The sequence below is a fragment of the Opisthorchis viverrini genome (assembly GCF_000715545.1).
Source record: "Opisthorchis viverrini unplaced genomic scaffold opera_v5_133, whole genome shotgun sequence".
Classification (NCBI taxonomy): domain Eukaryota; kingdom Metazoa; phylum Platyhelminthes; class Trematoda; order Opisthorchiida; family Opisthorchiidae; genus Opisthorchis; species Opisthorchis viverrini.
The window spans coordinates 815,357-826,154 of NW_008751791.1; the positions used below are offsets into that span (position 1 = coordinate 815,357).

Here is a 10,798-nt window from a genome sequence, read left to right on the forward strand (position 1 = left end):
TCTCAAGTAACGTTTATTTGATAACAACAACTTCTACTACATTCAAACTCATACCGCACACATACCGTCCCAACGCACTGTCTTTTCCTTTCCAGATACAATGTCCTTGAAATCAGTGAGGATATCAGCGTTCTAAACGGTATTCAGTGGAAGCTACTTTTAGCACTTATCGCTGCGTGGATTCTCACTTTTGTTTGCATGTGTAAAGGAATATTGTCAAGTGGAAAGGTTAGTTGGTTTTCATCTGTTCGAAGAAGGAACTGTCGAGTGCGCAGAGTATCCGTCAGCTGTGGACCCTGTTTAGAAGTCCACAAACAATTTACTCAAATTTCACTAACTGAGAACTACTTATAAGGTTAAGAAAAACTGACTGACAAACCAATACTGCTTTCGCCGTTTGGACTTCTAAGGATCCTATCGACTGTTCTTCTTGTCGAACGCATAATTTAGTGCACAGCTGGTGCATTAGTTGAATGGCAACTCAGAAAATAATTCAAATTGACGGACCACAGAAGGACTACCGAAAAGTTTCTATCATTCTCACATTTCGAATATCATCCCAACTGAGAATGACGCAATCTTGGTGCAGCTTATTTAACTGGAGGCTAGCAAAATGAGATACCTGGCTGGGAAGCAGCATATTCCCCGTTAACACCAGCTTGACTTGCGAAGGACTCCATTTCTCCAGTCAACTCAGAAGTTTGAACTTGTCCTCTACCACAGCACACTATTGCTCAATTGTCAATTGAGATTTCATTCTGTCAGTGGAGCAAATCCATGCTGAAAGGCTGAGAGGCGTTGCAAAAATGCTTTATCACTGTAGGAAATCACCAGCGGTGCGCATCTCACGAAACTGGCTAGTAGTTGAACAAAACCATCTGGCCACGAGGGGCCAATCAGCAGTGTGATTAGCTCTCATCTATCCAACCGACTACTTGTTGGCAACAGAAGAAATCTGTTGAAGAAGATTCACGCATAGCTTAAGAGGGAGCTTGACCTCGTAGTCCCAGATTAGGGCTGTCTCTAAAAGACGCCTGAGACTGACCATCACGCAGTGTTTCCAGGACCTGGAGAGGTTAAAAGTCAAAATCTGAAAGCAAACGTTCGTTATTTGTGCCTTGTGCCTTATCGACTAGCCCCACCCTAACTGAATAGACTTAGCTCTCTTGCTTTCGCTCTAGTGGGGCGATGACAGCAAGTAGTCCATAGAGAAAGCGAGAAATTTTAAACGTTCTGTTATCGGTGAGGCCTGTGGGATTGAAGGACAGTGCTATTATTTAACTCGAACTAAATGTTAGATTGTATGCTCTCGAAGGGTTTGTCTCCTTCCAGGAGTAAGTCCATCCTTGGAGCGGACAATCCAGTAAGCTTTCCGGTGATCCGCCGACTCTCAGCTTCTGGTTCCCAATGCTCTCCGTTTTTTTCTACTTAGTCTGAAAACGGTGAGTTTGGTTATACGGAATCTATTAAGTAGTGAAGTGTATGGTGATCGTACTGTAAGAATAAGCTCCGTTATTGTCCTAGCAACCCATTACGTCACTATTGTAGCTCTTACCGTCAAACACATAGCTCAATCGTCTACATACATATACGTGTTGTATTTATGAAACTTTCTATTCAAACATGAGAGTAGTGCTAAAGTCTTTCGTTTAGCACCGTTTTCTGCTTTTGCTTTGCTTAGCGTGGTGTCAATCGACAGGAGGAAAAGAAAGTACCTACTCAACATTCCACCCTTCTCTTCTATCTTTTCTGCACTCAGGTGGTATACGTCACTGCAACCGCACCATATATCTTCCTTACGGTAATCCTCATTCGTGGATGTACCCTTCCAGGCGCTTGGTACGGAATCAAATTTTACATTGTACCAGACTGGAGCAGGCTAAAATCGATAGATGTGAGTCACTAATAAATTTTGTTTTCTCTGGCAATCACACTTGACTTACTGCCTGATTCTATAGGCCAGGTAGTGAACCTCGGTCTTGTGGTAGAACGCTGTGCTGATGTTCGAAACTATCCCGTTGGAAATAAACAACCACTGAGTAGATAATGTTGATCCCTTAACGTATCTATCTTTCAAGCAATGAAATTCCGCAACTTCAATTTTATCATGTTTCATGTTTTTGACAACCAAAGGCGCCTGTTGCGGATTTTTTTTGCTTATGTGGTGGCCCTCTGCAGATCACGGTTCCTGTAGGAAGCTCATACCGCAAGGATCAAGATACACACAACAAACGAGAGGATGGAACACGTCCAATGTTGGTAATACACAATTTTCAGGTATTACAGCTTGCGAATACATGACTTTGGTATACTGGACTACGTAGAGCAAAGACGCAACCAGTAAAATGTTTACTATTCACGAAAAACTATGCCTCGTTTGAACAGTATTTCTACTGTCCTAATGTGATTACAATGTGCATCAGTCGTTGTGCGTTGATAGATTAGTGTAACTAATCAGCACGCTAGTGAAGCGGAGATGGTAGTTGCGGCTTCAACGAGCAGATGGAACAAAAGATAGTTGGGTATACGTATCGTAGAGATCAACTAGAATGTTCCTAGCAGGGATACTCGATCACCAATAATTTGCGACTTTAAAATGCTGTTAATTAGGCAACATATATGTCTAACACTCTCCAATGAGTTCTTGAGCAAGCCACTTATTAATCAGGCCAAGTCGTAAAATAAACTTTTCTGTTCATATATATATATATATATATATCCTGGCAATAAAAATCTGACACTATATACATGGGATGTGCCACGGTCCAACCTTTAGGAACCTTATATGTTTCACCAAGCGAAACCCTTGGGTTGGATCGCTATTCCTCTAAACCCCCAGTTAAATAAGCTAAAAGTGGAGTAGTCGCTCTCCTCGAGCATGCGAGCGCTATGGTACGAACACCAGTCAAAATAGCAAAGTCGCTTGTTCTGGAAACGTTGCTTCTGCCTTTTCAAGTGCAACTGCGATAGCACGAGCCTTGGTAGAACTGAAGAGAGCCTTGAAAAACAAGCACAACGGCATGTACCCAAACAGCTCCGTATCATGCCAGCTTATCTAAACCCAACCCTGTTCGAATTCATGATCAAATATGATCCATCAATAGACGTCCAGTCAACAGGGGACAAAGACCCCAATCGAACTCAACTTGGCTCATCTTCCGAGGTTTTGACGTGAAGCGAACATCAGTGGAGAGTTGACTTCATTTTTTGCCCTATTGATTGATGCTTTCAAGTCTGGGGGTTCATCTGGAGCTATTTCGGTTGTATTGACTGTTCATGTTGTTTTAGACTTGGATAAAATGATGTAAACTGCACCTTACTGTGCTTCGCCTCTTTTGTTTATATTACGTTAAAGTATTGCCACATGAAGTGTATGTCCTGCAAGATCGTGGTTGACACCCATTGAGCGGTTGGCGAGACAAAATGAAAGGTTGATTAGGCCATCAGTTAACGTAAGCAGTTGGGTGTTTCCCAAAACTAGGTGTACTCTATGACAGTCTTCCAAATCAGTCTAAATCGTTTTCGCATACCGCAAGTATTCTTGTCTCAAAAGAAACCTCAAATTTCTATTAGTAATCGCATTACTCACTGCGTCTTTAGGTAGGCTCAGGGTGAGTCATGCTTGAGAGGAATAGAGAGTAGAAATAGCGGAATTCCTCAATTCGAGGCGACAACCAACGTAAGCAAGTGCATATGAGTACCGAAAAAGTTAGGCAGAATTTTGAAGTAAACAACATGAGATGAAACTGCTTCTGGCTAAATCGGCTCAAAGGGAGCAAAAGATGAAACACAGATGAAGTGCCCCTTTACTTTTAGAAGTAGAACCTTAGTTGACCGAAAGTCGATTTGCAAGTTTGGTTTTATAACCCGCAGTCAAACACTTCAACGTTTCAGAAGTGCTCATTGGTCAAATGTCACCAATGTGAAAGCAAAGCATATCATTATCAATTTTTATTGCTTTCAGCGTCATCATATTTGCACATGGGTTCATTGATGTGGCCGATAATCATTACAAGAGAACAGTCTTACGAACGGATCACTTCTAGCCTGCTCACTGAAGCCTGTTTCAGTGGTAGATTCTCATCAAACACAGAGCCATGCAGACGAGCACATTTGACCGATCACTCGAAGTCTTCACCTTAAATACGGGAGGATCGATTCGGAGGTTTTCTATCCTGATCTTGGGGACCCTGTACATGTACAGACAAACAGTGAACAGCTAACACTTCCCTATGAAACCGACTCACTTTCGTTCACAATCCGAAAACCACTGTGCAGTTGTATGATGAAATTAGGGATTAGTAGTAGTTTACAAGCAGGAGGCTATTGGTGCCGACCAGTGACCCACATATTTGAAAAAAATTTTGCCTGGCTACTTCCTTCGAATGAACCATTGAGCAGATATTATCCGATTGACGGTTTGGCTACTCTTCCAAACCCTCGTTGGCGTGTGCCAATTGAGGTGCCTATTTTCTAATACTGCAATTTTATTAGTAGCCAGGGGATCGGAACGAACACAAACTGGAATTAATCTTCTGATGCACATCGAAATCAGAATCCAAATTAGTAGCTATACACTGGCTGGATACTCATAGCTCATAGCCTTTCTAGATCAATCTCATTTAGATATATACCAACATCATAAGTGTACTCTGAAAACCGTTTTACAATTCCAACAACACCTAAACTTTCATCTGGGCGGATACGAGACAATTATCGCTGGATGATGAAGTCCCATTTACCCGCACCAGTCGCCCAGGTATGATAAGCAGTACATAATAAACGTAAGAAGTCGTATAAAGCCTTAAGGGAGCCCAGAGCATTACTTGACATTCACGGAAATCCAATCTGATCAACCGAACAAGGGTCTTTTGACGAACATGGTCCATACAAAAGTTAGTCGTTGGATTTCGATCTGGTAACAATATTTTTACTTGCCGCCTTGGGTCGTCCAACGGAAAAACGTGCTTTGTTATACTAGAGCCGAAGTTATTCTTATCGGTTGGGATACTGTGGTCCTCCTACAAAATGGATTTCACCAGCTACCAAGTGATGCATTCAATGGCTCCGTAAAGCAGCTGATGCGTAACCATCAGTGAACAGCTGAATGTAATAAGACGAAATTCCTCGGCGAATTAGACTGGCGGTTTGCCAGACCAATACTGTCAGTTTCTTTTTCCCCAAATAGACATCCTTCACATTTCATTCTGATGGGAATGCTTATTCGATCCGGAAGACCGAGACTTCCGTCGAACAGTTTCCCAATTCTTTCCGAATTTGGGTATCTGCCATAAATCGTGATCTGTGTCCAATTACACTTCTCATGACTTCGTCGGTTTCATTATGAATTTTTCAGGTTTGGATTTCCGCTGCCACGCAGATATTCTACTCTCTGGGACCTGCTTGGGGAGGACTGATTACCTTCGGATCGTTCAATAAATATACGCATAATGTCCAGCGGTGAGTGATGAGTCTGTTTTTTTTCTTTCTGTTCAAAACCGGAATCCTCTTTCTAGCTCGCGAGAATTCGTTTTAAGAAAACGGGAACGATCTCTTACATACTTGCTGCAGCTGTCCTTTTCGGGCACCAACAACTCCTGCTAGAAGATGCAGCTTGACAGCCCTGTTCTCAATGAGCGTTAAGACATAGATAGAGGAAGGAGTTATGTTTTTGGTTTGCCATGTTTCTGACATGTTTCTACAAACAAAAACGATAAAGTCACCTTCTTCTTTGCGCTTTAGCATTTTAATATTAGTAAAACTCGTGTCCGATAGAAGCAACAAACTTATATCATACTTGTACTGGTGGCATCTCCCTTCCCTGAACTTAGTAACTGTCTTTGGCTAAAATCGGACATCATCATCATCATCGACAGCATGACTTCAGTGTTCAACACCGGTGCTTCACTAAAATCGGAGAGTTTGCTCACAGCGGTGATTGACGACTGGTGATAAAAAGTTTGTGAGGCCGAGCTCCGCACACAGAACACTCACCAATAAATGCACCCAGTTAGCTCTGATTTCATTATGTAAACTGGTTTTTCAAAAATGTTACGGATTAGACAAGCCTGAACCATTAGGCGCATATTTTTACTGACCTTTCACAGCATCCAGCCCTCCGGAGTGACAACCCAAGACAAGTTTCTTTATCATTCGTGCTAACTGGCCTTGACGCAGTAAGGTTGACGAAAAATATCACACGGAAATATAGGCAGATTTGTAGCCATCAGATACCTCTGGTGGTCTTCGGCCAAAGTTAAAAACACCGAAGTGTGAGTACGGTTCGCCACTAGCCCAGGAGGAGTCACCACGGAAGGAGGAGAATCTTGCCTATTCTGATAGCTGCCTCTTTTCGGGGAGGAAGTAATGCGGTCGATTGGTTTAGTAGACGCACTCTCACCACTTTGACTTCCAATGCACTGATCTTTCTGGAGATACTGCTGCAATATGAGTCTACCTAGACCAACATAGCAGGTATCTGTTGACACTTGATGAGAGGCATAGCTAGCAAGCAAACTATCCTGCTCGTGCGCAGCTGACGGCTGGGCCCCGGAATCAGTGCATAAGGTGTTCCAGGTAAATTTGGTTTGATTTGGAGAACTCTTGTCACACGAGCAGTTCCATCTTGATTGAAACCAATCACGTGAGTGCGTAAAGATTGGGCACGTTAGCATTCGGTTAACACTTTCATTCATTTTTTATTATCTTATCCAAATTTTACACTGAACATCTGAAAAAAATTCAAACCCAAGGAGCTGTACTTACCAGATCTCCTACGAGAATGCACACCTAATCAAATAACCATTCGGCAGCTCTCAGCAGCCAGTTACACCAACAAACAAATTTCAGGATATAAAGTGCATGAAGTTGTTTGCAAATTTGCGGTTTGTTCGACATGAAATCTGAAGCCGGGAGACTGATTTCACATCCAACAGTCCTTTTAAATAAAATACCGACGGCTTGATGATTTATGTGTTACATAGAATACATAATTTGGCAATCGGTTTCACATCCCTATTTAGGGTTACAACATGCATTCCTGAAACCTTATATCGAAAGCCGCTACATGTAGCAAACCTTGGTACCAATTTGTCTTGGGAATGGTGGTTTTAGAAAGCAACTAACAAATACCCAGTTCATGGTATTTTATTTTTGGTCTAGGAAACGTGGCAAGCATTCCAGTAATTCCTAACACTACCGCAACAAGTGAAGTTGTGCTCAAACACACAAAGAACCATGACATCAATAATCTAGTGCACAAACTAATTCCAGACATGTCACACAGCGGAATGGCGAGGTGGGCTAATCATCTCTATGTTGTTATGCCTTATCAGAATGTGCTAGTGGTCACACAAGGCTATTCGGATGGAACCTTTGTTTATCAGGAGACCCCACCAAGTCCAGGGGAGCACATTCCACTGTGCACTATGGATATATGTTGAGGTCCCTGTTTAACGACACATTATATCCTAGTGAACTTGTCCAGAACCTCGACACACGCTCATTCGCAAATCAATTTGGCTACCACTACCAAGTCAGTCTCTCGTTTGTGATGTTCTGCAATTGAATGTGCTGCACAAAGGCCACCCCATGTTTCAGTTGGTAGGATATTAGAGAAAGCGTAGCATATTTTCATTGAGGAAACTCCTCGACAGTCCACGACCTGCTTCACTCCTCTAGGAACTCGTCAGGTAGGCGTAATCCCCGTGTTTCCGTCAACCTTATGTTTTACTTGAAACCAAATTTCAAAAAAATACTCATTTGCATATCAGACTGGTTTTCACGATTGTTTTCATCTACCAACAGTGGACAGTCAGAAATGCGGAAGATGCACGAATAACCACCAGTCAACAATGACAATGTAGGGAAAATCTAGGGAACATTATTTGGTGAATATTTCTCCAGTCTTAACAAGTCTATTTCAGAAGTTTATGAGATATGGTGTATATGTCGGATATGTCGGTTTTCTATACAGGAAAGTGTCGGTAGCTCAGGTAGCGTAGATGGTCGTTGGCTTGTCTGCTGAGCTTGGCAATTTGATTGCAAACGTTTCATCACCAATCGAGGTGACATCACCAGTGTTTTCTCACGAATCAAGAAAAAAGTAACACGTCACAGGTAAAGTGTGGAGTCACTTGTTTCGTGTCAGCTCAATGGACTCTTTATATACACTTGAATCCAGAGTTAAACAAACCGAACACCTCTTTGGGTTACTGACACGATAGTGGCAGCTGAACAGCATGACAAAATAATAGAAACAACGGCACCCAGTGACCACATGGGAGACAGTCAGTCAATATAGAGTGCGAGGGTCATACTCAACGAAGCTGCTCTATGCCCTGTCTTTACCGCGCATCATTCCGTTGCTGAGTTTTTAACTATCGCATCGTGAGGCATTTTGTTCACATCCAAGCAACCAGGTATTTGAATCAAATTCGGCATAAAATGGTTCGTGAAAGTAAGAAAACAAGCCACAATTATGCGAGTGATTGCGTGAATCCCAATGGAAGCCTACTTTTCATTGAATTCTATTTTTCTGACTAACCACAGATTAGGGATTGCAACTAACCAGAATCTGCATGAACAGAAGTCAGTTGTAACTATTCTTCCAAGTTAGTAAACCCTTGATTTTCTTACATACATTCACATCCAAACGCATACCGTTCAGTGAAGTAGCTCGAGATGTATATGTTTAGTTGTCATGACACTATGAGTGCGAGATATGAAGGATGACGGCAATGAAGAGTCCGGTAAACGTCTGATACAATGTGTGCACCCATAAGAAAATGTGATAGTTTCAGACGGCTTAATTCAAAACTTCTCACAGGATCAGCATTTTTTCACTTCATTTATACAGTGACGCGATTCTCATTCCAATAATCTGTGGTTCAACAAGCATTTACGGTGGATTTGCAATATTCTCCGTGATTGGACATTTGATGCACGCGACCGGCACAAACGATACTGAGCAATTCGTACAACAAGGTCCAGGGCTAGCTTTCATAGCCTACCCACAGGCGCTGACCATGCTTCCTGGAGCAGCGATTTGGAGCGTGTTGTTTTTCTTCATGCTTTTCACACTTGGCATTGACAGTCAGGTAAGAAGCTTCATTATCACTTTTGGCCAAATCCATCCACTATGAAGCCCCTCTATTGAAAAACCGCTATCAATTGGACCGTCTTTTAGCACCAATTGAAAGAGACAGGGGAAACTGCCTCCCAGAAATCGTCCCTAAAAAAGACGAACCCACCGTGTGTTGGACTCTCACTGATACTGGTGTCGATTTCAGTTCAGTTAAGCTGTTTTTCAAGCACATTTACGGAGCGCACTACTCTAGAGCACCTTATACACGAAGTTGGAATCAGATCGCCACATCGATATCCACCATTTGCATATGACGTTCATACATTAGTTTGTGGTGTGGTACACTTTTGTGAGAATTCGCAAGCGAAAAATCACCAAAAAGAAAACATTTGCTGGCCTGTTTTTTTTGTAAGTAGGATTCTTCTTGGAATCAAGAAATTAGGCACTTTGGTCTTCCACGTCCAAAATGGACCTGAAATGATCATGCACTCTTGTCAGTTGACCGGTCATTGATATTCTACGTGCTTACTCAGTTTGGACTGCCGTAACCTGTCTTCAACTGACTCACCATAATCCGTATCTGACTTCGTTCCATCATGTCAATCCCAGTCACCATCGACCGATAATGAGCCTTATTCAGGACTAAGCTTCTCCATGTACAACACTATTTTTTTTAAATCAGGTGAATGAACGGTTGTAATTTCAAGGTTGTTACCTTTCGATGGCCCGACGATACCCAGCACTGATCACCAACAGCGGAACATCATGTGGCGATGGTATCTTGGTATAGTGTTTGGTGTAAGATGATAAAAGAAGTGAGGAAATATCGAGGGCATCGTGCATTCTTACACATTCATTATTTTGGTTTACAGATAAGAAGTGCTCCGATGATACTTAGCGCTAATCAGTAATGAAACAGTGAAAGATCAGGTAGCGTTCAGTTTATTGGACAGAAAAGGATCTAATTAGGCATCACGAGTAGATTTACAAAACTTGGGTTTGTTCGTTAACCAGCCGAACAAGAGAGACGCTAACTTTATCCTTCCGGGTTGGAGATCAGTACTCGAACGAATGAAATGCCGCTTAAATCGCGTTATGAAGCATAAGCTTAACCAATAAAACAAATAACAGGATGCCTGATGAGAATGCATATTAGATTGTTTTAGTTTCAGTATTTTGAGTACCACGGTTTTTCCATGCATGATTGTGAGGTACGCAGTTCCCGAATTCATAATCAGCTAACTGTTGCATGCAGATAATGTTGTATTTTGGAAAATCAACAGTAAAAATACGCATCCTTTGTTTGTGTCTGGTTTGGCACAAAGGCTTTTGGACTCTTGCTCCGTAGCGTGTAACAGATAAGCAATTCTTGATAATTCCGCTCTCACGTATGTTTACTTTTCCATCCACAGTTTTCTACACTAGAAGCTGTTACGACCGGCCTTAACGATCGGTTTCCTCGGATCGTGAGAAGGCGCCGAATGCTGCTCACGCTGGCCGTTTGTTTCGTAGAATTCCTCCTGGGCCTAATTCTGGTTACAAGGGTAAATTATTGACTCGTGTTCCGTCCGTCAAAAAGACGTAACATTTTTTATGAACTTATGCACTTCATTTGACAAATAAGGATTAGTTAGACAAACGGGCGAATAAGTTGGTTTTCGCCTCTGAATCAGTTTTTTCAATACGAATTTTCGTGATTTGCACGTGATTTTC

At 42.1% G+C, this 10,798-nt stretch overlaps 1 protein-coding gene across 1 annotated transcript in view; it reads left to right on the top strand.

Moving 5' to 3' along the window:
- Positions 1-10,798, top strand: part of T265_06497 (hypothetical protein) — a gene marked incomplete at both ends in the record, with an annotated part of 46,762 nt that overhangs the window by 30,475 nt on the left and 5,489 nt on the right. The window contains 5 exons of the mRNA XM_009171771.1: positions 96-228; positions 1,760-1,894; positions 5,357-5,460; positions 8,858-9,098; positions 10,498-10,629. Coding sequence (XP_009170035.1) covers positions 96-228; positions 1,760-1,894; positions 5,357-5,460; positions 8,858-9,098; positions 10,498-10,629 — 745 coding nt within the window. The remainder of the gene's footprint in view (positions 1-95; positions 229-1,759; positions 1,895-5,356; positions 5,461-8,857; positions 9,099-10,497; positions 10,630-10,798) is intronic.